Here is a 27724-nt window from a genome sequence, read left to right as displayed (position 1 = left end):
TCCAATCATGGCTCTACCACTAGTGGTGAGATGACCGCGAGTAAGTTGTTTAGCCTTCATGGGCCTTAGTTTCCCCTTACGTAAAAGAAAATTCTTCCTAACAATGCTGTTGCAAAAATGAAAAGGAATTACATAAATTAAAGCACTCGGTGATGTAGACACAAAGGTGAGCTCTCTCGTACTATAGTGGTATTTCAGTAATGTGGGGAGGTGTCAGAATGCAAAGTAGCATGTGCCAGTGCCAAGACAGTTCTGGAAACACGAAGTATGGAATGAAATCTAGGGAAGGAGGCTTGTGATCTGGGATGCCTAGGGAAGACATCATAGAGGTGGTCGGTATGGAGTGGAGAATGGGGAAGAATTCTGATTAAAAACAAATTTTGATGAAGAGGTAATAGGTTGTGGTAGAAATAATAAAGGCTTTGTAGTAATAGGATTTGGCTCTACTTCTGAATAACTGTAATTTTAGATGAATTCGTTTTTAAACCCAGCTTTCTCCACGTATAAATTGCAGACATTGAGGTCTGTCCTAACCACCTTATATGGTGGTTGTCAGTAATAGATGCGAAAATATTTGTTGTACAGGAAGATACGGCATAAATTCCAGACGCTTACTGTTGATCAGTGCACCTCAGTGGAGAGTGTGGCCTTTAGAGTTGGAAACACCTAAGTCAGAATCCGAGCTCACACTAGCTGTGACCTGGAGCCGGCCAGTCCCTTCCACTCAGAGCTCTAGTTTTCTCATCCCTGAAACGAAGCCATATTCTTTGCCTCAGTGTAATGCTGTAAGGCTAGAATATGCTCTTTTTCATTCACGAAGGCCCGCCAGCAGCCAGGCAGGCAGAAGCACTGTGAGCAGTGAAGACGGTGCACATGGAGTACTCGTCCAGTGATGACGCCGTCAAAGCTAGGATTGATTGCCTTGTATGCGTATTTAGCCCATATGTAAGTGATATGTGGCAACTAATGTGACAAATCCTTTTTTCAGATCCCATGTTAGATCTGGATATTCAAGAATTAGCCAGTCTTACTACTGGTGGAGGAGATTTGGAGAATTTTGAAAGACTGTTTTCCAAGTTAAAGGAAATGAAAGGTAATTGGATCCATTGCGTCTGACACATTCCCGTCCTGGTGCTCCTCTGTTTTACATGGTAGGATTTGGTTTGGTCACCGCTGATTGGATTCCATGCTCTGGTGTCAGCTGTCTGGAGAACCTTGGCTCCGGGGGGACCGTGCCATCTTCTGTTGGTAGAAGTTACCCGGGGAAAATTTTCCTCTTTCTCCACTCTCTTTCCTCTTACTTGCCCTTCTTCTCTTGCCTCTCTCAGTTTCTTTCAGTGTGTCTCATTAACCTGGAATCAGTAAGACCCCTGCCAGTTGACTCACCTCATCCCCATCTGGAAAATTGGGAAGACTTAAACTCCCTAACAGCTCTAATGACTACACCATAAGCATTTGTCTTTGAAACCCATCTCCCATCTTCTAGCATTACAACATCCATACACTCCAGACTCTCCTGTGCTATTAGATGAATTTCTTAAGATATATTTTCCCCCTAGACAAGGCTGCGACGCTTCCTCACGAGCAGAGAAAGTTGCATGCAGAAAAGGTGAGACAATCAGTCAGGTATTTATTGAGTGTCTACAGAAGGTCTGTTACTGTTATTATATGTCACACTTGTTGATTTCTGTAAGTGCCTTAGTGTGAACTTTTCTTTGGATATTAACTTGGAACGAATTGAATGTTTACACTGTAGTAATATAATTGCTGTAGTCAAACCAAGATTTTTCAAATGTATGTTGAGTGACATGGAACTTTCATTGAGACTCAGGATGTTTGCCTTCTTAACTGTTGGGCTGGAAAACTCCCAGTTGTTTTGTTTTGTTTTGTTTTGTTTTGTTTTGTTTTGTTTTGTTTTATTACCAATGCAACACATGCTCTTGGCAGGAAATGTATGTGGTTTATGGTATTTCATTGTATGAATGTGTCCTAATTTATCCATTTCCCTTTTGGACGTGTAGGCCATGTGCATTTTTTGCTTCTATAAATAGTGAAGCTGTGCATAACCTTACACATCCATCACCTTTGTACGTAACTCTGATTTTAGACTCAGTATGCATTTCTAGAAGTCGAAGTCCTGGGTCAGGGTATTCCAGGGTTTTGATATATGTTGCTGGAAGGCTGGAGGGCAAGGATAGCATTTTAGGTCTTGATCAGTTGAGCATATTGACTGACACATGAAACAAGCTGAAATGTAGCTGTTGCCTAAAATGTGTTGCACGCTTCTCTCCACAGGTGGCCAAGGCCTTCTGGATGGCAATTGGGGGAGACAGAGATGAAATTGAAGGCCTTTCATCGGATGAAGAACACTAAATTATTTGTGCTAGGGTTTGACTGCCTGAGATCCTTCCCTGCTCCACCCAGTTCTCTTCTGCCGAACTTCCCATCATCATGATGGCCACCTGACTTAGTTCTAGGGTCCCCTTAATTTTAGTTCTTACTAGGGGATAGTAGGGGTTTCCTCTCTCAGTATATCTTAAGGGAGTGAGGAGTATCATGACAGCAAGGAGGGAGTTTTTTTCAAATACACTTTTTCTAGGAACGGGAGCGAAACGAGGCTCAGGGGCCTGTGTGATTTGCCCCGGTTGAAGAAGGAGGCCACCACGCCATTCCCAGTCCACCTTTCATGTGGTGTCCTCTGTGGCCACACTCGATTACTACAGGTCAGGAGCTGGTGCCACTTTTCCTCAAGCTTCTGGATTTTCTGCTTTCGGGGAGCTTCCTGCTCCAAGCTTTGTTGCTTTTGATGGGAGGCGAGGAAGCTGCCACAGACTTGATTTGTGCCATAGTGTAGGTGGAGCCAGAGTCCGTGGCCCTCAGGTTAGTCTCTAGCTGAAAAATGCTTCTGGGCACTTCATTGGAAATACAGTGTCTCAGCTCATGCTAGAAACAATGGAAAAAACCAGGGTGAATTCTTAGATTATACTAGATGAGGCAAAACAAACTCATCTACCAAGTTGTTGTGGGGGGGAGGCGGGCGGGGTGTGGGGGGTGGTGAGACTGAGAGAGAAAGTTAAGGAATTCCCTATCTGGGCCATCGAAACAGTATGTGAATGCATACGGAGGCCTTCACATTAGTATAACCATGAAGAAACTCTTCTTCCTTAGAGCGCTTGAGATGTCAGAGCTGTGCCGTCACACTTTATACCCTCAAAACGAGGTGGTTCCCCCTCTTCTTCTCTGCGAGCCAAACAGGTCGCTGCCCAAAGAGTAACAGTGAGGATGGGCAAGACGGGAAGGGATTGTGAAAGGTCAGGCAACGAATACCCGAGTACCTTGTGTTACTTCTTGGGCTGAGGGGGTCAACCCTAGGGCAGTTGCTCACCAAAGGGAACCTCTCCAAGGAAGAGCGAGAAGTACAGCAAATATTCCTATTTCAGTTTTTGTAGACACTTTGTAAATGCATGCCACTAACCTTCACCGCGGCGGTGACCGCCACGGTTCTAGACTGGCGCGTGGCTGGCCGCTGCCGACACGGAGGCCGAGAGCTGCTTCTGGCCTAGTGTGGACTGTGAACTCCTTAGGTCACCAGCAGAAACAAGTTTCAGACCCCTCTGTGCACCGCCTTGTAAGCGCTGCAGGAGGAATGGCGGAAGGAGTGAAATGCTCCAGGTTCTGGGCCAGGGCAGCCACAGAGGGGAAGGTTTCAGTGACAGGAGTGGTCAAGGAAGAGCCATCACGGGCAACACCCGGCAGTTTTCTTGCTTGGTGACTTTTTTTTTTTTTTTTTTTTTAAACTATTCTGAAGGTCTCTGAGACTCTAATTGATCACCATTCCATCAGTGTTTCTTTGATGTGACTGCATTAGCTACTAAGAATGTAAGGGAAGTTGGCTCTGGGGTTGCAAAATGAAAGGTAGAATGGTTTTCTTAAAACATGAAGGGTTCCAGAAAATACATCAGGTCACGTGGTTAGGGAAGACAGACTAGAAAAAGCCGTGAATGTGATTTTGTGGATTAAACAAAGCCAGGTGATTAAAATATCATTTATTTATAAAGTCTGCCAATGTGTATTATGATTTTGTTGTTTTTTAGTAGGCCACATGTTGGGGGAAGCCTTACTTCAGATTGGGCATAAATAGTGAATAATTGGAGAGTCTGCCAGACTCATAATACGTGGAATCTACCTCGTGTATGTATAATATCAACTCACCTTTTCAAGACCTCAGCTTTCTGGGGCTGTTGGCCCCTTCCAGGGCACACGGGGATAAAAGTGGTTTCTAAAGTGGTTTCTAAAGGCTCACGTTAAGAGTGATCACGAACTGGGGCACCTGGGTGGCTTAGTTGGTTAAACGTCCGACTTTGGCTCAGGTCATGATCTTGCAGTTTGTGGATTCGAGCCCCACGTTGGGCTCTGTGCTGATAGTTCAGAGCCTGGAGCCTGCTTTGGATTCTCCTGGAGCCTGCTTTGGATTCTGTGTCTTCCTCTCTCTGCCCCTCCGCTGCTTACATTCTCTCTCCCTCAAAAGTAAGCATTTAAAAAAAAAAAAAGTGATCATAAGCTAATAGTGCAGTAAAAGTTGCAGTCAACCTGACATGAGCTGTGAATGTGCCAACGCCAGTTACTATGGACTGTCTGTCCGGGAATTAAAGTGAGAGACTCGGCTTTTTTTTACCTCCAACATTTCTCTATTTGTGTAACACAGAGTTGGGCCCATAGTAGGCCTTTAATTTTGGTTTGGATTCACGTTTGCTAGTTTGCTGAATATGATCACAACATTTGAAGGCCCATGAGGGTTGGAAGGGAGGGAGAGACAGAAGTAAACTTTTTTTTTTTTCCCCTCAAAAATCATGTGTTATGTAATAATTTTAGAGTGATGAAGACATAGATATTTTTATGATTTTAAAATATGTTATCCTGCCAGAGTATGAGAAGATTGACAGAACCAGTTTGCTTTCTCTCTATTTATAGAACTTGGCCACATCTAATTCAGAGAAGCTAGAGATTGAGGGACGCTAGACTTGGACGGCTGAGTAATAGGGGATGTGGTTCAAGGACCATGGAGCATGTCAGGCCGTTAACTGCAAACTACTTGTAACGCGTGAAAGGTGATATATGGCTAACTTCCTGCTCCCGCGGCGGAGAGGTGGGAGTGAACATCTTCGCTGTGGCTGACCGGATTCCCTTACCTTAGGCCAGTTTCTTGACAATGGCCATCGAGAGAGCGCGTGGAGTGCCCCTTGCTCTGCGCCGGCCTGCCATGGAGAAGCAGCCTTAAAAGAATCACTGGCTAAGGGTAACATGAGAGCTCGAGGAGCTATTCTGAGCGCCTGCTGAGGCAAAGCTAAATTTAGCAAACATGTGTCTAGCGTGGTCAGAGGTTCTGCTTCATTGAACGTCCTGATTGACGGAGACAGAGTTGCAGAGAATTCTGTAACCAGTGCAAGTCGTCCTTCACCCCCACCCCAGATTTTAAAGCAGTCAGGCAATTTAGGTATGGCATTCTGTCATTAAAGACCACATCTTACCGGAGGACTCTAGGCAGAGAAAGTGAAAAGTCTGGTCAAGCGTACCACCTTCCTGCAGGACCGGTTACAAAACACCCAGACGGTCAACTCTCCCAGAATCGGTAGGCCTCGTAAAAGCAGCAGGCTGAGCGTGCAGGGCAAAGTTCACGTTTTGATTTAGATTCCACTCAGGGTTTAGGGTAGCGGTCCATCTTTGCGTCTCTGGCATTGAAGCTGTTGCCGAAAAGGTCGTGGAAATGCTCAGTTTCTTATCTTTGGCACCACCTACGTCATAAACATCACGAGTCTTGCTCTTAGTGTAGATGTCTTTATTCTGAGTTTGTGTGTTTGTAGCACTAAAGCCAAGTTCTTCTAGAATAGGAACAGTCTTGCTCTGTTCTGAGGTGTTTCTCTGATGTGCATGCAGAGCGAGGGATTGACAAGAGGGAACGGCAACAAACGTGGGCCTTTTGTCGGAACACTCCTGAGCCCTGTTCCAGCTTTTAATGATTTGTGGTTCTACCTTGTTTCCTGTTGGAAAAGTATGGATTCAGAACCTGGACCCAGTGACCATTACTGCATCTTTGGAACACAGGTCTGGGAGGAAAAAGATATTTTGTGTCTATCTGTTGATGGGTTCAAACCCTCTCTCCCCACAAGCACAAATCTGGGAAGCAGTGACAGGTCACATAAAGCTTTTCGTCTTTGCCTCTCCCTTTTCTCTGATCAACCAGGTGGCTTTAGTGCTACAAAAATGTGGACTAAGGGAGGCCTGGGGTAGGAACTTTATAGAAACAGTTCAGTTTGAGAGAGAGAACCTTCTCTTCATCCGAAGCCCAAGGACACGGTCTGTGCCAATCCAGCCGCTCTGGGGAACTCTCAGGATGTCGCCAGTGGTGAAGTTAGAAGGCTTCAGAGTCAGAGTTGAGGAAGAGCAGCTGGCCCCTGTTCCTTTACCCAGGTAAGCGCTGAAACAGGATTCAGGGTCCGGCCCTGATGGTGCACCTTCTCGGTACCAGGCTCTGCAGGGGTGGCAGAGGCCGCAGGCTTGGGTAAGGGTGTGGGTTCTCTCCGGGAGCTCATCACCCAGCCCAGGTGATGGGGGCGGGGTGGGGGCCGGGGGGCAAGCGCATCGAGGCCAGGAAAGCTAGAGTGCCGGGCAGCATGTGAAGTGTTGGGACCAGCCTCCCCTGCTGTGGGAAGGCGAGCGCAGAGTGGGCTGGGGAGAGCATATGGTACGTCTCAGAGCAGTCTTTCTCAGACGTGAGCCCACAGCGAGTCCCCCGCAGGGCGCCGGCCCAGAGTTTCGGTTCAGCAGGTCCCCAGCGGGGTCTGGGGGAATGCGTTTTGACTGTCCCGTGCGGTACTGATGCTGCCGGCCAGGCCCACACTTGGGAGACCCACGGACTGGAGGAAGTGGTGCTCAGACGGAGCTAGGGGCTAGGGTGGAACTGGAGCCAAAGCGTGAGGGGAGGCGGCAGATTCTTAGCGGGAGTTGCAGCATGAACCAGAGGTACGGGGAGAGAAAGCAAGGGGTTACGTCGGGAAAACCCACCCGGTCCAGTGGGAGGAACGGGGCGCACAAGGATGGAGTGAATTTAGAGAAAACCTTGAAATACTACTTGGTGGGACCAGTGCCTACTTGGGAGGCAATCAAGGAGCCCAAGGGGTTTAGCACGGAAGAGACAGGTAACCACAACTGCATTCCTGGGAAATGGCAGCAGTCTTAGCCAAAACGAATCGAGTCGCGCTACCTGCCTGGAGGGCTGTGTTGCGAAGGATTCCGAGGCCGAGAGTGGACCCAGCATGGTGTTTAGTGGTTTTTGCTGTGGATGGAGAAATAGAAGGGTGGTAATTCTGCCGTCTACCCTCCATCTCTGGACGAGGGGGGCACAGGTCAGGAGGATGTTAGAAGAGCTATGAGAAAAGGCAATTAGGAACTGCATTTTGGTGGCATCCCTTCAACCATATGTAAGGACTTAGGGCATGGTGGAAGTAGATGGAAAGGATTGCTGAGGTAGAATCTGCTAGCTGTGGGCACTGATTTATTCAGCAAAAATCGGTGGCCCAAAGAAGCCAGGGATACAAGAATAAGATGTAAATGCTGCCCTCAAGGAACTCAGAGCCTCGAGGGGAGGACAACCACAGTTACCACTCAGTTGGGAAGCCTGGCGATAGATTTGCGAATGGCTTCCTGGAGGAGGTGTCTGACCTGAGTCTCAGCATTTGTGAAAGTTCTCCAGGTGACCTGCTGGTGTGTTAGGCACAGGGGCAGGGAGCGCAGACTTGGGAAGAGGGCTTGTCATCATGGAGAGGAGTGTGCTGTGTAAGGAACACCACCTGTTTGTCCCTGGGCTGCCGGCTGTACCAGCGAGCTGTGACAGCTAGATAGGGGTCGAGTGACAAGAGTCCGGTGGCCCGTGATAAAGGCTTTGGAGTTTACGCAGTGGACTGGAGGGCTCAAGTCACGTGGGTCACAGGGCCGTGCGTGGAAGATGAGTTTCCGGGAAAGCAGGCAAGAGGCCAGGAGCCGTTGGGAAGCTAGTGCGGTTGTCCGGGTGCTAAGGACCTCACGTACTGGGCACGGCCAAACAGGGCTGCTAGGGCGTGCGGGGTGTTGGTGACTTCTGGGGCTGGAGGCCAGAGGGGAGGGAGGCCGTGTAATGAGGGCGGCGATAATTCCATGTTTCCAGTTGCGAGTGTGAGGTACTTGCGGCGCCCCCGAGCACCGGTAGCCAGCAGGCCGTTGGACGCAAGTCCGAAGCCTGGGATTGACGTCTGGGCTAGAAATACTGATTTGGGAGTCATTAGCGTTAATGTGGCTTGCAATCATGTGGGGAGATGAGGTCACTCAGGAAGGAATGTCGAGAGTGCATCCAGTGGTCTGGGAACACCAACCCGGAAGAAGTAGGCGCAGGCCCAAGAAAAAGAGGACACGGTGTGAGGGCCGAGGAGAGCCAGGACGTCCGGGCAGTAGGGCCTTTACAAAAGGGAGGCTTGGTCAGCAGGGGGTGGAGAGCACAGGGGAGAGCTGCATCAAGCCGTTCAGGACTCGGGAGGATGGGGGAGAGGGACCCGGGAGAGGCTGCTGCTAAAAACTGGGGGGTGTGCGGAGGGCGCCGGAAGAGGATTTGGGTTGGGGCCGTTGTGCGGAGCCCACTTGCTAGGCAGCTGGAATTTAAAGTTGTGCGTCTGAAGGAACAGTTTGGGCTAGAGGTGGGATTGGAATCATCTGCTGAGAGAGAGAGGCTAAAACCACGGGGAAGACAGGGGCACGAGGGCAGAGCTAGGAATTTTGAAGGTAGGAATTGATGCGGTTCGTGGGGGGGGGCCAAATCCGTAGGCCCGGGGGGGGCCGCACCTGTGAAACTGGCCTGTCTCCTGGTAGGGGAGGTGTCTGGGGAGTTCCTTAGAAGATGCTGTAGAAGCGGCCCGGCTAAAGGATTACTCGAGCCCCATGCCTCCCCGCCCAAACTGTTCATTTTAATCCTGTTTCTTAATCCACGTCATTCGGGCCCGTGTTAAGAGTCAACCAAATCTTTCCGTCCTTGGGAGTTTTTAATTTAAAATGTATTTGCGCAGGCGCTGACCGAGTCCTCGGAGCTGGAAGGGGTGAAAACCTTTACGAACCTAAAACTACTTCCACGCCTGGGGGAGGATTCATCTGGTGGCATCTAGGCCTTCTGCGTACAGAGGAAATGAGGGCCAGGGACCAACGCAGCGATCGGACTGTGTGTTGCTCAGGTGGGGGAAGCGAGGGAGAGGCCCCCGCTGGGCCAACCCAGGGGCTCCTGCTGGCCCTCCACGCACGTCACCCTCGGTGAGTGGAGGAGGGCCACCAGGGAGCACGAGAGGCTTTGGCAGAAAGAAGAGGGGCTCGAGCCATTGTTGACGTTGGAGGGCTCGCTTTCCAATCTTTTCCCCACCCTGCAAGAATGAGACAGAGCTCCAGGCATGGGAGCTTTTCGATGAAAAGTTTATTAGAAGGGTACTTACAGGGGAAAGAGAGGACACAGATCTTTAACAAGAGGGGTACAATGCTTAAACAGGTGCTCTGCTCTTAAGATACAAAAGTTAGAAAAATCTAAAACACTATAAATACATACATGCTTTTTACAAAGGTATTAAAAGGTCAGGCTGGCTGAGAAGTGAAGGTAATCACAGCCTCCCCGCTCTGTCCCCCCCCCCCCCCCCCCGATACACCCCAGCAGAGTCCGGGACCGCCTCGACACAGCAGCAGGGAGGGGGCTCTGGCTCTAACCCTCTGCGTCAAGTTCTCACCACCCCAAAGGGCCTGGAGGGGACCCAGGGATCGGGATCGCTGCCTCGCCGGTGGCCTGCCCGGGGGGGGGGGGGGGGGGGGGCGGGCGGTTCTGGAGGCTGAGCCGCTGGGCCCCCGACTCTTCCCAGCCACAGTCAGTCCTTGGGAGGAGAGACCTTTCCAACTTGCTTCAAAAAATTAAATAGTTCTCCGTCTTGAATGGTTTTAAGAAGTTATTACATAAATATAAAAATACCAGAATGCCAGAGTGTACATTATACTTCAGCATAACAAAAAGTTACAGAATCACTGAGAGCATTGCTCAATCCAGTTCACACAATAGGCGAGTTTACGTGAGAGCTGTGTTTCTGAAAAGTCCTTTCCCCACTGACTGCCACCCCTCCACCAGGGATGCCTCCTTGTCATGTGGGAACCATATCCTCTTGTGTCTTTTTTTTTTTTTTTTTTTTTGCTTTCCCACCCTCTTGAGAAGTAGCCGATATTGCTCAAAAGGATGATCTAGAAGGGAACATTCATGACACAAAAAGAAAAATGGTACGCCGCAGCTGTGTTGAGGCTTTCTTCTAGTAAAGCGAGGACAGACACAGATTTGGGGGAAAACTCCCCACTCTGCCACTTAAAATCCCACAGAGTCCAGAACTCAACTCATGCCTGCTCTTGGTACCAGTAACCCCCTTGGAAACAGTCCCCTGATTCCTTTTCCTCCCTCTCCTTTTAAGGACTTCAGAGAGCGGCCTGAGGCGAGACCTGGCCCTCCGGAGACCTTCCCGGAGCTTCAGAAAGGGCAGCTTGGGGCTAAGGATGAAACCCTATCTGCCTTCTGCCCAGACTACATACATGCATGCACATACTACCTAAAGAAAGCCTTTTCCTGCGCTCTGAGTAAAAGCACTCAGCCCTGGAATATGTCCAAGCACTGGGAAGCCAAAGGAAGATGGAGAAAAAAAACTAAGCACAAGGTAACGTGCTACAGCTCATTCCAATACGTTAACGATTAAAAAAAAAAATTATCACCACGGTCAAAAAAAAACCAAAAAAGACAACATCAGGATGACGGGAAAGTCTGCCAGCAGCCTTGCCCTCGTGTGTGCTTCCTAAGAGTCAAAGTCCCCGCTCCTGACTCTAGGCTCGTCTCAAAATGTCAGATCGTCTACAGCCTGCCAGGAAACTGGCCAACTGAGATGATGTTCCAGCACAGGCCTGTAACCCGAACCTGCTGGGGCAGCTACCTACGTTTGCTTGTGCTGGAAGGACCAAAGTTACTAAATAAAGTTAGGAAGGGGGGTGGGGGAGGAAAGGGAAGAGAACAGACGTTGGCCCGGGGGGTCTGGGGTGCAGCCGAGGATCTCCACCCCGGTGCTGGTGGCTCGGGTCAGCGGCAGCACGAGCCACAAGGTGAAGACAACTTGGAGGGGAGCCCAGACACCTACGCTTAAACCTGCCCTCCACCCCCACTAGACTGCCGTGTTTTCTCTTGTCCCCCTTCAACTGTCCTTTAAAAAGATCTTAACATGTAAATGCCATTCAGACAACGGGTTCTTCAAATTCAGAAAACAAGCTTTGTGACTTAAAGGAAGGACACTAATATTACACAAGCCCAAAGCACCTAGGCAGCCTCTGTGACGGGAAGGGTCTTCACCTCTGGGTAGGACTGAATTTCGTCCAGAGGGGGACTTACCTACATTTTCCTTTCACATCCTCCTCCAAGGAGCAGTCTATAAAGAAGAGGGGCCGAGTGAGCTTTTGGAGAAACACAAAACTAAAACTTCATGCCTCCTAAAAGTAGCCTTCAGCTCTGAACATCACGGGTTGTAAGACCCCATCCATGCATAGCCACTGGGTCGCCGAGGTTGTGCTGTACCTGAAGCTAGTTTCCCGAGTAACTGGAGGACAGCTGTGTGCCAGAGGAAGTCCTCAGAGGATCATGGAGCAGGTAGAGAACTCAGGCCCTCGGGAACCGCCGCCCTGGCTCTTAGGAAGGGCATGATTGCACCAGCAGAGGCCAAAATGGGATATTCCACACCACGAGTCTCAGACCTGACCCGGAGCGTGAATGCACATCCAGGAGGTTCAGAGCTTCCTGGAAGAAGCAGTCCACAGATCATTGCACAGCAGGCAAACTTCCGACCTGCAGTATTTGACCCTCTCAGGTCGACAGGGGTTTTGTGTGGTCTCTGGGTTCTGTGTCAACAAGCCCCGGGAAAAGCCAAGCGTAGGTCTGGCAAGGTGCTCCTCCCACGTCCTCCTGTGTCCTCAGGGAGCTTGGACAGCAGCTCTCCTACCTGGAAACCATAAGGCTAGAGCTGCAGAGGCATTAGGATCCTGCCGGGGAGGCACCAGGAAGCCCCCAACATCTCCGTAAGGCATCAGAAATGTCATCACATTTGAGGTTTTTACCTGCGAGAAGTGTACACTTTCTCCCCTTCACCTGGAAGAAGACAGGACTTCCATAGGAAATCCCTTCACTTTTCCTGGTAGAAATCCATGCAAAAATACGGGATAAGTCATTTCATTACAAAAACAGCAACAAGGAATAAAGTACCAATTGCAAGTGGCAATTCTGTCTGCGGGATTCTGCAAAAGGCCAGTAAAAAGGAGAGCTTTTTTTTTTTTTTTTCCAGTTGCAATAATTTATAACCATTTTCTCACTAATTGCCACTGGGAACAGTACTTATTATACAATATAGCTGCTATAGTCGTCACTGATGATCCTCTACTGTGAGCTAGATAATCTTACATCCCAGGGGGAGGATGGCAGACCTCTGTGCACCAAGCCTGCAGTTTTCAAAGGTGTAAAACAAAAAAAGAAAAAATTTTAATAGCCCTTTTCATTTGCCTGTGTTGGCCTGAGATTTTCCACTTCTGGTGAATTTGCTTCTGTTAATTTCAGTTTCCAAAAGTGCTGCTGGCAGGTGTCTTCTCAACAGAACCTGGAACAGCTTCACCTTGAGAGAGAGGTTGCTGGGCCCCACGCTGGTTTCCCAGTCAGTGTGCCAACCAGGATTTTTTTTTTTAATATAAACATTTAAACGAGCATACGATAAAGCTCATTTAATTAGCGCAACTGACTACGTAAACCGAGATAGCCGGATGCAGAAGGATAGCAAGCGAGCTCTTACAGATGACTGGAGACCCATGCTCAAAACACTGCGATGGGACGGCTGCCTCCTGCTTTGTGTGAGCACTTTGTGTAATTCACATCTCTGAGATCAACGCGAGAAGATGTTCTATACATTGCAGAAGCCCCGGCAGATCTCCCACCCGTTCAAAGTGAGAAAGGACAAACTTGAGAGAGGAGGTGTCCCACCACCTTTCCCCACTGTGCCTGTGTGCATGCTCTGAACACACCGGCTCACACGTATCCGTCCGCTCGGAGAGGGGAGGAGACAGACGAGCCCCCTCCCCGCCACAAGTCAGTCCAGCTCCCCGGGGTGCGGGGTCTGCCGGAGTGCTGGAGCTCAGGAAGGCTCAGTTGAAGCCTTTGTTAAAAGTGCCAGAGGACCAGGCATGAGGTTTGCTCACGGCCCTGCAGGCTCTACTCTACCTAGAACACCCAAGGTGAGTTTCACACTCCAGTCCGGAAACGAGGGCCATTTCCCGTTGGACAGTGACATCCTAGATTGCGGTCATTGAAACAGAAGGAGGCTGGGAGGAGGGGGCAGGTGGTGAAATACTACCTGTTTGCTCAAGCCACCAGAGCAGAAGCCATTTCTTGCCCACCAAACTGGGGCCAAAGGGCAAATGTGTTCAGCAGACACGGCTGTTCTAAGATCCATCTCTGGGTCTGCTTTTGTGTTTTGGAAAACAGGCTGGTGCCGCCTTGATCGAGGGAGAAAAACTTCTTCATTGACAATAGTGAGTTGAGTTCCAATTTTCTCCACGTCCTACACGGCCTTCTTCCCCCAAGCCCGTCCCTTCCCACCCTCCCCCTTCACACCCAATGTCTCTAAGACACACTGGAACAGCGGATGCTTGGGGAGCCCATCTGGGTGAGGACCTTGTCAAGCCACTGCAACGGCCCATTGAGGTGCAGCTCAATCCAGCAGGGGGTGCTGGTCACTGTCTGTCTCCTGCAAGACACAGAGAAAGGGGTGGGGTGGGAGATGTCAAAATTGTCCGGAAAGACACACATACAAGTCAAAACACCTCTGCCTGCTTTCATGAGAGTCTTCCTCCCAAAGCCAGAGACATATCCAAGGCACCTTGCTAGACCCTGCCCTAGAGGAGATCCCACTCACTGTTATTGGAGACGGCCAAGCCATACTCCTCCAGCCAGGAAGAGCCTTGAGTAAATCAGGTTCTCTTGCTGGGAAAGGAGGTAGCCCTTCAAGGGTTAAACGTGTAAGGCAAAGTTTAGGGTATCGCACTTGCCCACCTCTGCCTGTGTCAGCCCCCCGGCCGCCCGGTGAAGAACTTCCAGCCTGAGCAAAGGTCTCCCTCGGTCCCATCTGTCCTGAACGGGCACCCCGGGCCCCAGCAGGCCATGATGACGCGTGTCTGTCTGATCGAGGGGTGTTTTTCGCAAGGCGCCGGCAGAGTCCACAGGCCATCAGTTCCCAATGTGCTGATATAATTCCCATCTATGGACTTATTTTGGAAAATCTTACGAGCAGAGCGAGCCATGGAACAATTACTGGAAAAAACCAAGGCACACCACACGTTTCGTTTCCCCAAAGCACTTTGTCTAAATTCAGGCTGGTTGATGACGCAGCCCTCAGGCGAGCTCCCAACGGCCTCCAGTGAGCAAAGGCTATCTTGCTGAGGCCGGAGGTGCGGGTGCCAGCTGGAGGTGAGAGGCCTGGGCCCTGGGCCCTCCCGGCTTTTGGTCATCTTACAGGATGGATGAAACCTTACTCTTTGGCCCGAGAGGCAGGAGGAGGGCGAGACCGTTCTGGGAAGGGGCCGCACCCGCCTGTTAGGCTGCTCCTCAGGGCTGCCAGGTGGCAGGGACGCAGAGCGCCGTACAGGACCGGCTGTGCTGGCAGTACGTCTCGCCTGGTGACACAGTGTCCCCCGGGAATGGCTTCCTCCGCCACCAAGGGGCCTCTTCCCCGCGCCGGGGGCGGGGGAGCCATAGGGCCGCGCTAGGCAGACGGCTGCTAGCCTAAGGCCACCACCCTCCCTGCCTGGCCGACGCTTCACCCGAGTAGAGGTGGAGAGATGGGCCTGTGGATGCTGAGGTGCCTCTCTGACCTACGGTGCCTGAGCGTGGTCCTCTGGACCCACGTGTGTGGGTGTAGGAGGGAGTGAAAGCACCTCCCGTGGGCTCTCTCCCACTGGCAGCCATCTAAGTATCTCCCTCCCCCACTAAAAAAATACTCCTTTTATAACCCTTCATCCTTGTTCCGTAAATGGTTTCAGCCAGGGCTAAAAGGTGGGCTAAATCTCTCTTCGGGCTGGGTCTTCGGGCCTTGGCTAGTTCCCTTAGGCTGTCATAACTGGGCCCTAAGTTCTGCTGAGAGGCCCGACCACTTGGGTTGCTCAATTGGTCACTCATCCTGGGTTTCACAGAGACCCCACGGGCCAAGGTGCTGTGCTCCCTGGCACTATGGGGCAGACACAGGCAACGGCAGCTAAAATACGGTAAATGGGGGGGGCGCCTGGGTGGTTCAGTCGGTTAAGCGGCCGACTTCGGCTCAGGTCATGATCTCGCGGTCCGTGAGATTCTGTGTCTCCCTCTCTCTGATCCTCCCCCATTCATGCTCTGTCTCTGTCTCAAAAATAAATAAACGTTAAAAAAAAAAAATTAAAAAAAAAATAAATAAAATAGGGTAAATGGAAGAAGATTTTACGGACCGCCATCCTCTAACGAGGATCTGACTTTCCATAAGTCATGCTCATCTGGATTTCATTATAAACGGTGGCACAGAGCCAATATTGAAATGGGTTTGGCCGGGGTGCACAATGACTACAAAACAAAATGGATTCCAAACATCTGGAAAAATGAAGAGAAGGGGGGAGTCACTTGCAAGGCACTGGCCCCAGCTGACGTGTGGGCACCTCTGCGTCTGCCGGGGAAGCCGGGGGCTGGGCAGGGGCGGCGCAGGGCAGGAGGGGCACACAGCTCTGACACACACCTCCCGTCTAGGTGGAGCAAGAAAAGGGACAGGATTCTCTAAACCCAAGCCAGGAAGGTGTGACAGAGTCAATAGAGCAGATCAGGTAGAACTGACCGATGCCATGTTTAAAGCAATATCTGAAATTGTGAAAGAAAAAAAAAAATCAGTTCTTTTCTGAACAAGTAAACTATGTTCCTTTCTGACTTCCCACATCTCTTCTAGCTGCCTCTCAAATTTTAATACCCTAGATCCTCAGGGTCCCTCGAGTCAAAGACAGAGCCCCAGAGGAGGGAAGGAGGGGAGGACGACTTAACTCCCTGGAAAGGGTGGTCCTAAAACCGTCTGCCCCAAACACACAATGAGGAAGAAGCCACGAGGCCCTGCTCTGGGCTCCGCCTTTCCACTGACAACGTGACCTCAGGCAAGTCACTTTCCCTGCCTAGGCCTTCGTTCCCTCATCCGTGCGCCGGGGGTGATGCCAGCGTCCCTGCCCAGGGTTGTGGTGAGGAGAAAATGGAACGTGTGGTCGCAGCACCGGGCGAACAGTGCCTAGCTCCTCCTCATTCTTGGTCTCTGGGGCGAGGGCTGGCCTAGCTCTGCCGTCTGAGTCTCCCGCAGTCAGGCTCCCGTGACGCGTGCCCCCGACCTGACCTGTACTCTGCTCCCCAGCCTTTGACGAAGCTCATGCGGATGGTGCACATCCGGGTCAGCTGGTAGACCGCCTCGAAGCCCTGGTTGACAGACTGAGCCAGGAGGGCGGCAAACTCCTGGTTGTTGAAGATCTTCAGGTTGCATCCTGCCGAGAGAGGGAAAACAGTGCTCGTGGGGACGGAGCACATCCGTGTCCCGTGCCCCCACGCCTGGCTAAAGCCACCCCCCGGGGTCATCCAGACAGTGGAACTCACACGGCCGAAGTGTGACAGGGCGACCATTCCATGTGCCAGCCACACACTCCACACCGTGCTAGGGATAGACCGACTTGGTCCTTGGCCTTGAAGCCATCCCCACCTCAGTGGGGAGGTGCAGCTGAGCCGTGGAGGTGGGTGAAACCCTGGCCTGTAGGCTCCAGCTCCGAGAGCCACGGAACAATGAGGAAGACCGTAAAGCGGGCCACCAAGAACAAGAGAGATGGCCTAGAGAGGTGGGCCTCGCCCCGGGCAAAAGGGCCAAGGCAGGAAGCCAGGGACGAGAGACACAAGGGACCCAAGCCAGAATCTCCATGGCTGCGTGGGGCACGGCTGAGCACCCGGGGAAGGGGAGGCCGTGACAGGAGTGTAGGCCAGATGAAAGGCTGCCAACAGAGGGGCCCAGGTTCCACCCAGGCTGCCCTAGTGAGTCCACCTGGGGCCAGGAAGGAACAAGAGATCCGGGCCGCATTTTGGCCTTTAGGCACATGGCTGGGTCAGAGTGACATCTGCAGCGAAGTGAGGATGTGTGTCTAACCCTCCAGGCAGTAAAACCAGAGACTGGCACAAATGAAGTTTATAATAAATCTCCGGAGGTCCTACCACCTGAGTGCCTGGAATGTGTCAGAAAAATAAAGACAACAGCAACATGCTAGAAAAGGCCAAAAGGTGAGCTAAGGTGACATTTGTTAGCAGGGCAACACTGGGCACCTAATTTTGCTGTATGACTCTGGGCTGGTCACTTTCTTGTCGTAAGCCCGTGTCTCTGAGAGGCTGGCCACGGGGGTCCTCCAGGCTCTGATCTTCCATGAGCCAACAAACCCCACCACAGCCAACTCAGCCCTCACCAAAAGATGGGAGGAGGGTTGGGGAAAGGAATGACCACAATGCCAAGAACATGACGGACCTTTCTGTTCTCGTTTTTTCTCCAAGGAGATGTGTGGGGACACAGGGCAGAAAGTGGGTTTTGGCTCCCAGCTGAGCCAAGAAGCAGAGGAGCACGAGGCTCGGGAGTCACACAGTTCTAGCCTCATCCTGGCTCAGCCACTTACTAGCTGTGCCTTTGGTCAGGTGGCTTGACCTCTCTGAACTTGTCTCCTAAGGAGCCAGAATGATTGGAAAGGACTAAGAGCAAAGATATAAATGTATTCTGGGAACACAACCACACAATGCCCTGGAAATGTAGACTACTGTTATTTCAGACCTTCTGCATTCTTTTTTTTTGGTTTGTTTTGAGCAAAGTGGGGGAGGGGCAAAGAAAGAGGGAGACAGAGGATCTGAAGCAGGCTCTGCCCTGTCAGCACAGAGCCTGGCATGGGGCTCAAACCCATGAAACTGTGAGATCACGGCCTGAGCCAAAATCAAGAGTCAGACACTTAACCGACTGAGCCACCCAGTCCTCTAGTGCCCCAGACCTCCTGGCATTCTTAAGCTGACACTGCCCAAAACCCATCGCTCCGCTATCATCTGCTGCCTTGCCGACAGGAAGACAAATGCCACACATGTGCCATACACAGGACTAGCCAGTCACAGTCTGCCTTCTGCCAGCAGCAGGCCCAGGGACTGTGTGCCTGTGAACAGGGCCCTCTGGCCAGGATGCTCAGCCTTGGTTTCCTAACTCAAGAAGCCCTGATGGGTCGGTCTTCCTCGGGTGTTGCTGCACAGCCACGGCCCCTCGCAAGCCATCCCCTGGGGTGCCGCCTTTCTTGGAGCATAGGTGGGAGTCGACAACACCCCCCCCCCCCGCCCGCCGCCCCGTCAGCGGGGTTTTCAGCCCCACTCAGAAAACCCTCAAGAGTTCCAGAGAATAAAAGTAGAACTTTGTCATGACCGCCTTCTGTGGTCTGGTCCCATCATACTTTCTAAACATTTCCAGTCTCTTATGTGGCCTCTCCTCCAGCCAGGGTACCATCCATATGTGCCTTACTCTCCGTTGCCTCTGGGCTTTTGTTCCCTCTGCCTGAATGCCCTCACGGTCCCCATCACCCCTTTGTCTACTCAGCCTTCAACGCCTGAATGCCTTCTCCACGAAGCTCTCCCCAGTCCATCTCAGCAGTTAAATGAGTTTCCGCCATGGGGCGCCTGGGCGGGTCAGTCGGTTGAGCGTCTGACTTAGGCTCAGGTCATGATCTCACAGTCTGTGGGTCCGTGCCTGGCACTGTGCTGACGGAGCCTGGAGCCTGCTTCAGATTCTGTGTCTCCCTCTCTCTCTGTCCCTCCCCTGCTCCTGTTCTGTCTCTGTCTCTGTCTCTCTCTCAAAAATAAACATTAAAAAAAAAAATTTAAATGAGTTCCCCCCCCCCCCCCCACCGACCCCCCCAGATCCAGGAGCACCTTATCTGAGCTGCTCCTTTGGTGCTTAGCACCCTTCCTTGTATTAAACTCATTTGTGTCTTTGTCTTACATACTCAGCTGGTCTTTTAAGGTCTGTGGGGACAGCAGCAGGGCCTCCTGCACCCCTCCATCTCCCCCAAGCACCTGGCACCATGCCCACATGCTGTGTGAGTTTGTGCAATGAAAGAAGAAAGCATAATGCCCGAGCATCTGTGCGCACGAGGCAACAAGCAGGTACCCACAGATCAGAGGCAGATCCGTCAGATGCTGCGTCTGCTCCTTGGAGGGTCAAGGAGACCACAGCAAGATCGGAAGCCACAGAGAACACCCCAGCAAGGCACCTCCGGGCTGGCAACGCAAAAAGCGAGGAGGAGACAAGGTAAGAAAGCAGAAACCTCTCCCAGGTATGCACCGGGGCTAGAGAGGCCATCGGGGCAGGGTAGGGGTGAGAGCCCTTACCTGGCGGGATCTTGCAGACGGTGGCTGGGTGCCAGCCGTAGCGCTGGTTACAGTTGGGAGACTGGACAAAGATGGCGCTGTCACTGAGGCACTCGGCGAAGACCTCCCCTCCGATGTAGTACAGCCGCACGCCTCGCCCTACAGAGATGTGGGTCAGGCCGGCCCAGCGTCTGGCCCCAGGGCCGGCTGAGGCCAGCCGAGGAGGCAGAGCTGAGCCGATGCTCGGAGGGGCTGCCTCTCCGCTAGCCTCACCAGACAAACAGGCCCCAGAGCCCAAGCCTAAACCCACACACGGGAAAACAAGGGTTCCTCAAGCTGGAGGAGGGAGATGACCAGGGGCCAGGGCAGGGGTAAGTCTCAACGACGGCCTCTGTCACGGACTAGCCATGGGCCTCCATCCAGTTACTCACGCTCTGAGCCTCAGTTTCTTCGTCTGAAAGATGGGGTAACAGTAATACCTACCTCCCAGGGCTGTTGTGCCACCCACACTAAGCGCCCGCTAAGTACGAGCTGTTACTACGGCTACTGCTACACGAATTCACTCAGCAGACCTGCAGGGCTCCTCCTGAGGCAGCAGACCTCGCAGGCGCCCTGCTTTACAGGGACGGCTTCGTGCCCCCTCCTGTACCTTTCCCTCCCCAGTGCATTTTTCTGAAACATTCCATAGGTTTATATCATTCACTTTTCCTTCATCTCTTAAATCCATTCCAGATGGACAGGAATTATTTTTAAATTGCCTCTGCAATTCGAGCAAGCAGTTACGTAAATGCTCTGACAATGAGCTCTCCTCTCAGCCAGGGATGTTCTCCTCTGCTGCACGGGAAGGCCTCTGTTGCTGCTTCTGGGGAAGAGGCCCAGAGGGCTGGAAAACGGAGCCAGGGTTTACGGGCACAACGTCAAGTGGGATAGAAACCAGGGGGCCACTGGGTGTTCTCCCCGCCTCCTCCTCCCACTACTGCCGCACCCCCATTTCTTCTTGGTTTGGTGCTGCAAGACTTTGGTGTCACAAATATGTGGGGTGCTGGCCGAGTCAGAGTCCATAAGGAGGGGCCACGGTGTTAGGTCAGTCAAGGTCACAGGCAGAGATGGGGAGACCCAGACCAAAACAACGAAAATGTGTTTTGTTTTGGTAAATTTTTGAAATACTAGTTTTAAAAATACAGAAAAGTAGGGGCGCCCGGGTGGCTCAGTCAGTTAAGCATCCGACTTCAGCTCAGGTCACGATCTCGTGATTTGTGGGTTCAAGCCCCGCATCGGGCTCTGGGCTGACAGCTCAGAGCCTGGAACCTGCTTCGGATTCTGTGTCTCCCTCTCTCTCTGCCTCTTCCCCACTCACACACACTCTCTCAAAAGTAAGATGTTATTTTTTTTTAAATAGAGAAAAGTATAAAGAGAATAAGTAAACAATGATGTATGCCTCCCAGGATCAGTATCTTTTTTCAAGTAAAACACATGGGGAGGCTGTCTGGGAAGGATGTGGGCTCAGTGGCAGGGGACTGTTTGTCACTGGCTGTGTCACACTCACTGTGTAGCCTCTGCAAGGCTCTGCTCTTCCTTGGGCATCAGGTTATTGCCTGGAAAATGAGCACATGGGCCCACACCTATGGCTGCCAAACTCTTCTTAACCATAAAATCCTCTCTTCAAATGAGAACTTCTGTGAAAGCCCAAGATATAATACAGACAAGATCAAGGGTGCTCCGGTTCACTTAGGACCAGACCCCCTGCCACCCTACCCTCGCCCTGGAGCCTGTCTGCCAACCCCAGGGGCTCTGGACTGAGAATACCCTGCTATATCATCTCCATGGACTTCTGAGTGACTCGGGATCACAGAATTACAAACATCCTTAGCATGATAATTTTAGGAGCAAACCAAGGGGCGTACACATGCCTTCTTCCTCTAGAAACCGTCTTTTATTATGTTCTGGGTGTTCGAAGGCAGAGTATCAGCACCAGTGTTGTTCTGGTAGCCTAGAGTAATCATATGGGAAATGAACAAAGAAAAGCTCACTCCCATCAAGACTGACCCCATCTACCTACCCAACGATCACGAGGTACGTTTATGAAGAGGGTTGCAGACGCGCCCTTCTCATAGATTCCCCATGCTTGCCCCCTCCCTTAAGTGAATGCTTTCCTCTGTGGCTTTCACATTTTCAAGCATAATCTATGTCTCTGAATGGGAATGACCAAACACCGGGAACTCTTCCCGTCTGGCCCCTAAACAAAGCCATACAGAGTTTGGGGGCGGGCTGGGGGAGCGCATCCTCTCCAGGCTCCCCGGAGGTGTGGCACAGTGCCGGTTGGTGGGTTCTGCACTGTGGCTGCTGGGGCCACGGCGGGGGTCCGCGGGGAAACGTGGCATCCTTACCGATGTGCCTCCGTGTGAGCTCCACAGCCGCGTTCCTGTTGACATTGGAGAGCAGCCCCAGGCAGAAGCGCTCCGAGTTGGAGGGGTCGGTGAAGCCATCCACGGTCATGGAGGGCTGGGAGGCGTGGAAGGTCTCCCCGACGCGCTGGTTCAGCTCGTAGTAGGAAATGGAGCACCAGAAGGCTGGCTCGCAGTAGGTGACAGGCTGCAGGTCTGGGAAGACACATCAGGCGACTGGGTCAGGGGCCCCCGGGTCGCACACTCCTCAGCGAGGTCCCCTGGGTGCTCCGTAAGACAGTTTCTCTGCCCCTCAGAGCGTGTTACAATCCTCTGCCCTCGTGCCTTGTAGGATATTAAACTTGCAGAATCCAGTGGGATAAAAAAAAAAAAAATCCTCCAGTGTTTGGAAAAACATGCCACTTTCATTTAGTTTTGAGCTCATAAAGGTCCTGTCCTGCCTGGCTGGCCTTGGGTGGAACAGTCTCCAAGGAGGCGCTGGACAAACCCCAAGAGGGCCAGGCATCAACCCACACCTGGGAAAGCCCACTGGGCAGGCCCGGCGTGCCACATCACCCTACCCGGCCACCTCCCAGCCTTTCTTCGGAAGCAAATCTCTGCCTCCAGAAGGGCTCTCGGCTCTGCCCAGTCTTGGACACTCCTAGCCTGTGGGGCAGCAAGTCAGGATCCAAGCCCATGAAAGGAAAAGGCTGGGGCAGCCAAGGGGGTTCCACGGGTGCCAGGTGTGACCACACAGACACCAGGTGCTGTCTGCACGGTGAACCAGGTCTGCGTCTCTTATTACAGAAACGATCTTCCGCACGTACCCAGATGCTGTCTGGAGGGGTGGCTAAGACCCAGGCTCGCCTAAGAGAAATTCTCAATTTGTCCTAGCTGTCAGTCTGTGGTCTCAACCAAGGGCTCCTCAGAGCAAAACTGCCATCTTGAGAGGAGTTGGTTCTCTTTAGAGGTTCCCCCTCACATGATCCCGCATCACCTTTCCTGTGACTCCCTAGCCCTCCTGTCACCTGTGGCCACTCTGGTCCACACCTGCCAAGGCACCCTGTCCTCCCCCTGCATCCCTCAGCAAGTCCGTGCTTAGCCCTGGGCCAGGCCCCCGTCCTTCCTCCCTGGCGTCAGTGCCACGGCATCCTAACAGGACTCCACGGCACTCCTGTCCAGCCTCTTCCGGCCACCCCCCTGCACCGCGCTGCTCCCACGTGGGCTGGAGCATTGCACCATAGCTCTCTCGCTGCCTACTTGAATCCACCCCCTTGTCGGAGAACTGGTGAGTCTCCTGTCCCTTCTCGCTCCTCCCTTTGGACCTCTAGCCAGATCACTCGCTCTGGCTCTCATATTCGGGGGCACGTGGTTACTCAGGGTGCGTCTGTGGGAACTGGTGTGAGGGACAGACAGGAAGGGCTCACTGTGCCAGGTCTCATCACTGGCCAGGGACCCCAGCTCACTGCCTGCCGAGCCACTTCCTGGAGTGAGAACCCACTGGGATCTCTGCTCACCAGACCTTTAGAAGTGTGGGAAGAACAAGAGACAAAACTCAGAAGCTGTTCTGGGAGGGGCCTGGGAGCCCCCTGCAGGGCAAAGGGCCCAGATCTACTTGTGGGGTCAATGCCTGTGACCCCTTTTCGAAGGCAAAGAGAACACCTACCACACGTGGAAGGAGGTGTAGACCTGTAACATCCCTGCATTCAACACACACCCAGAAAGTGTGAGCCAAATAATTCTTCGCCTGGGATGAGGGAGGGGGGCGTTGTAGGTCACAAGATGTTCAGTAGCCTCCCTGGTTGGTGTCTACCCACTTAATGCCGGTAGCACACACACATCTCCCCCTCCCAAGCTGTGACAGTAACAAATGGCCCCAGGCACTGCCGGCGGTCTTTGAAGGGGCAAAGGAGCCCCTGGTTGAAAACCACTGCCTTGGGTGTTTAGCCAGGTCACGGAGCTCCAGCTTTGAAGCCAGGCAGACCAGAACGCACTCTCTGCTCTGGCGTGGACCAGCCGTGTGACTATCAGCGAACCAGTCCAGCTCTAGGTTTCAGCCTCCACATCTCCCCCTGCAGCCACCAGGTGGAGAAACCTCTTTACCACTGGGTGCTGTCTGCAAACAGATTGGGAGAAATCACATGAGGTGCCGGGCCCACGTCAAGCGCTTGATAAATGGTGCTGCCAATATCGAACTGATTGTGTACATGAACCTGAGAACATCCTGCTCCTGTCCCGACCTCCACTGCAGGGAAGGCAAAGTGTCCTCGCCCCTTTCCTCTCTTCCCAGGATAGAGGGAAGGAAGCAAGGAAGGCAGGGGATCTAAGCTGCTTTTAACGGGGAATGGAGGAGTGACTGGATCAAGAGCGACCATGGCTTGTGGCCTGTGCCCCCGAGGATGGGTTGAGCCACAGCGGTCACATCCGGCTCTGGCTGCGCTCGATGCTTCAACATTCCAGTGAGATAAGCTATATTCTAAACAATGTGGTCACTAAAATGTGAGCTATGTTGCTTTGGAAACCTAAAAAAAAAAAAAAAAAAAAAAAAAATGCCTAGGAAATCCAAGTGCAATCCAAGTGCAATCCAAGCACTCCAAGGGGTTGGGTCCTGTGACAAGGCCAAGAGGTACTGAGGAAGGGCTGCTGACCACCACTGCCCGGGGGCAGGTTCGGCTGACCTCGCTGTGCCAACCTCCCCGGTCTGGACAGTGCCTTCAGCTTTACTGGAAGACGTCTGGTGCAGACACTCTAGGTCACTGTGCGTCTGGCATGGGTCAGCCTAAAGAGGCAGCTGTGGCTGGTCTGGGCTGGCCCTGGCTTCCCCAGCGAAGTACAGAAGAGACCTCACCCCAAATTATAAAGCCTTGTCTAGCACCCTCTGGCTTAGTCCAGACGGAAGAGAGCGAGCTTGGCTCCCAGGAACACTGGCACAGCCTACCCATCAAAAGAAGAAAAGCCACAGGCCACCCACTGGGTAACATGGTGCCAGGACCACTGTGGAGAAATGTGGGCTTTGAGGCATCTCGGAATCAGAGAGGGGGTTGGGGGTCCTCACCCAAGAGGGCCCCCCAAGCAGATCTGAGCCCTTATCCAAACATCCCTGTAGCTTGCAGAAACACACTGGACAGTGTGGTGGAAAACACTGGACTCAGAAGCCTGACACATAATTAAGAAGATGCTAGTTTAGTGGGGGAGCAGTGCAGTCAGGCCAAGGCAAAGTCTGAAGGGTGCCATTTTACAGAGTGCTGTTCGGCCGAGCTGGCCTATGTTCAGGAGCAGGACTGACCTGGAGCAGCACCCTGGCTAGGCATTTACTCTTCTCTGCAGACAACAAAACTCTAGCTCTGCCTTTCACCTCTGTCCCTCCTGTCACCTCTCAGCTGCTTCCTCAGGGCACTCCTGCAAGAAGAGCTACAGACCAAAATGTATGGTCACCACTTCTAGGTTCTGCCTTGAGTGGCAAACTCTTTTTAAATGTATGCCCTCTTCCCCCCCTCCCCCCCCCAAATGACTTAGCCACACCATGATTAAGTACAAGAGAAATAAAAAGGACCCTGGAAAAGATAACATTATAAACGGGACCCAGAGAGCACTCAACTTGGCTCTGAGCTTCCTAGCAGACAAGGCAAAAAGGGAGACTATGCTGTATGGCTCTGGTTATGCACAGACAATGCTTACCAGTTCTGCAAGGGAATCAAAGCTTCTCCTGGCACTAAATCTTGAACAAAAATCTGCCAGGTGGCAACCTCTCCTCCCACATCCATCAAGCCAGCCAGCCTTAATTTGAAGAGTTTTCCAACAGATGCAGAAGCAATTTTGCATAAGGCTGCTTCTTGAAAAGGACTCGACGATATTGCCACTCAAAGACTCCTCTGGGAGGATGACTCCGAGGGATAAAGGGATTTGCCTCCACGACAGTGGTTTCGTTTCTCCAGGCCCAAGACTCAGCACACCCGGAGTGGCAGACGACAATGTCCAAGGCCTTCCTTCAAATAGCCCTGCTCCCAGCCAGACTGAGTCTATGCTGATCACTCTTCCCGCGGCAGAGGTGTTGGAAACCTCCTGCTCCTGGCATTCTCGGCCCCCTGCCCCCACCTGTGTGGGATCAGCCAGACTTCTCGAGTGGCATGGGGTACTTAATTCACGACTGGCCCCGTGCCACACTAACGGCACTGACTGGCTTTGGTTTTAAGCCCTATTCCAAGCTGGCATGGGCTTTCTGTTTTGTTTAAGGAAAAGAAAACAGAATAAAACCCAGAAGGCAACACTTGGATTAAAGGATGCCTATTAAAAACATGTGCGAGAGATCCAAATCCGGTAAAGGAAAAGGAGGGGGGGGGGGGACAGATGAGGGGAGCAGGAATTAGCTTTCTACTATGAAAAGCAGGGAGCAGGCAAAGGCCGGGGCGCCGAAGCCACAAGGCTAAAGGTCAAAACGTGAATGCACTGCCTTCGTCTGGGCCCTCACCTGTGGAAGGAGCCTGAGCTCCTGTCCCAGAGATGCCACACTCCCATCCCCAGTCCTCACTGTTCCCTCTGCCTGGGCTGCCTGATCCTCACCAGCCCAGGCTCAACCTTTCAGCCCCAGCTTATGTGGCCGTGAAGACTTCACCTGCCCTCTGTACACGGTCGGCCCTTATTAGTTGCGGTTTCTGAGGGTTAGTTCCTGTGGGCCCAAGATGGCTGGGTCCTGGCACCCGGGACCCCAATTTCAACCTAGCTCGTTAAGGAGGAGAACGACAAAACGAGGTATGCGCAGCACAGAAAGCAGCCACCGCTCTTTTAGCCTTGGATCAGTTCACTGCAGCCAAGAGCAGTGGCAAAGTCTAAGGGTCACGTCTTCTGGCTGGAAGCTGACTTCCCGCCATTAGGATGCTGTGATTTCTTCAATAAAATTTTTTAGGGACACCTGGGTGGCTCAGTTGGTTCAGCATCCAACTTCGGTTCAAGTCATGACCTTGAGGTTTGTGGGTTCAAGCCCCACATCAGGCTCTGTGCTGACAGCTCAGAGCCCGAAGCCTGCTTCAGATTCTGTCTCTCTCTGTACCCCCACTCATGCTCTAGCTCTCTCTCTAAAATAAACATTAAAAATTTTGTTTTGAAAAATCTTTTTCAATGTTTATTTTCCCCAGGTGCCCCAGGAGGCTGAGGCGTCTCCCCACTGCCCCCACCACCCTGCCCCTCGCTCCTAGCAGGAGAGGAAGATACCTTCTACAAGAGGCACTCTGGAAACCATCACCTCCTCAATCTCCAGTCCAGCCACTGCCCCAGGGCACTGCCTGGTACCTCTTTCCCCATGGTCAAGGCCCCTCCCCAAATGTTCACTTTAAAGCAAGAACGACTTACTCACCCTCAGGGTCCAGCTCATTATCTTTTTCCTCTTTATGCTTCCCTCCTCCTTCCCCTCCATTTGGCCCAATCCTGGACTTAAATGCTTAGGAAATCCCAGGTGACTCATCTAGCATGATGTGTAGTGACAGGAACATCACCTGCTCACGTCCCTTCCCTGCAAGCCAGAGCCGCTGGGTCTCCCCAGAGCCTGCCTCTGACGAGAAGCTGAGCTGGCTCGCAGTCAGTCACTCCTCTGGGCCCCTCCCTGTAAGGCCAGCAGCGGTCTCACAGCGGAGGGAGGCACACTCTCTTGCCTGGATGTGGGGAGGGAGTAAGAACGAGCCAGATGTCCTCTGCTCTCTTCCTGCGTAATTTCTTTGCAGGAAATAATCAGATGTCCTGAGATGTCCCCCATCCTTCTCTGTGGTCATCTCGCCTTTTATTTTCCCCACACCCACCTCTGACCAACTTCGGCGGGGGGGGG

General features: G+C 52.3%; 2 protein-coding genes and 1 long non-coding RNA gene across 7 annotated transcripts in view; 2 read left to right on the top strand and 1 right to left on the bottom strand.

Moving 5' to 3' along the window:
• Positions 1-4061, top strand: part of AAGAB (alpha and gamma adaptin binding protein) — a 55956-nt gene extending 51895 nt beyond the window's left edge. Inside the window, exons 8-10 of one of the 2 annotated variants that reach the window (XM_040493064.1) lie at positions 989-1093; positions 1560-1609; positions 2296-4061. In XM_040493064.1, the coding sequence (XP_040348998.1) occupies positions 989-1093; positions 1560-1609; positions 2296-2373 (233 nt within the window). In that variant the 3' untranslated portion in view covers positions 2374-4061. The other variant, XM_040493065.1, reaches the window with a different exon arrangement.
• Positions 4062-4485: 424 nt separating this feature from the next.
• On the top strand, positions 4486-9597 carry LOC121041879 (uncharacterized). Its single transcript, XR_005795883.1, has 2 exons — positions 4486-6468; positions 9090-9597. It is a non-coding gene; the product is annotated as an uncharacterized LOC121041879 (long non-coding RNA).
• SMAD3 (SMAD family member 3) overlaps positions 9465-27724 on the bottom strand; it is a 119763-nt gene continuing 101503 nt past the window's right edge. For 2 of the 4 annotated variants that reach the window (XM_040493056.1, XM_040493055.1), the window contains 4 exons: positions 21913-22125; positions 19547-19684; positions 16500-16644; positions 13736-13859 (listed from right to left, as the gene is read on the bottom strand). In XM_040493056.1, the coding sequence (XP_040348990.1) occupies positions 13736-13859; positions 16500-16644; positions 19547-19684; positions 21913-22125 (620 nt within the window). Of the gene's footprint in view, positions 13860-16499; positions 16645-19546; positions 19685-21912; positions 22126-27724 lie in introns of all 4 variants that reach the window. The other 2 variants (XR_005795882.1, XM_040493054.1) reach the window with 2 other exon arrangements.

The sequence above is a fragment of the Herpailurus yagouaroundi genome, unplaced genomic scaffold, assembly GCF_014898765.1.
Source record: "Herpailurus yagouaroundi ecotype Mexico unplaced genomic scaffold, PumYag 184, whole genome shotgun sequence".
NCBI classification, from domain to species: domain Eukaryota; kingdom Metazoa; phylum Chordata; class Mammalia; order Carnivora; family Felidae; genus Herpailurus; species Herpailurus yagouaroundi.
Note: the sequence above shows the minus strand (reverse complement) of the source record. Positions and strands in the feature narration are given on the sequence as shown.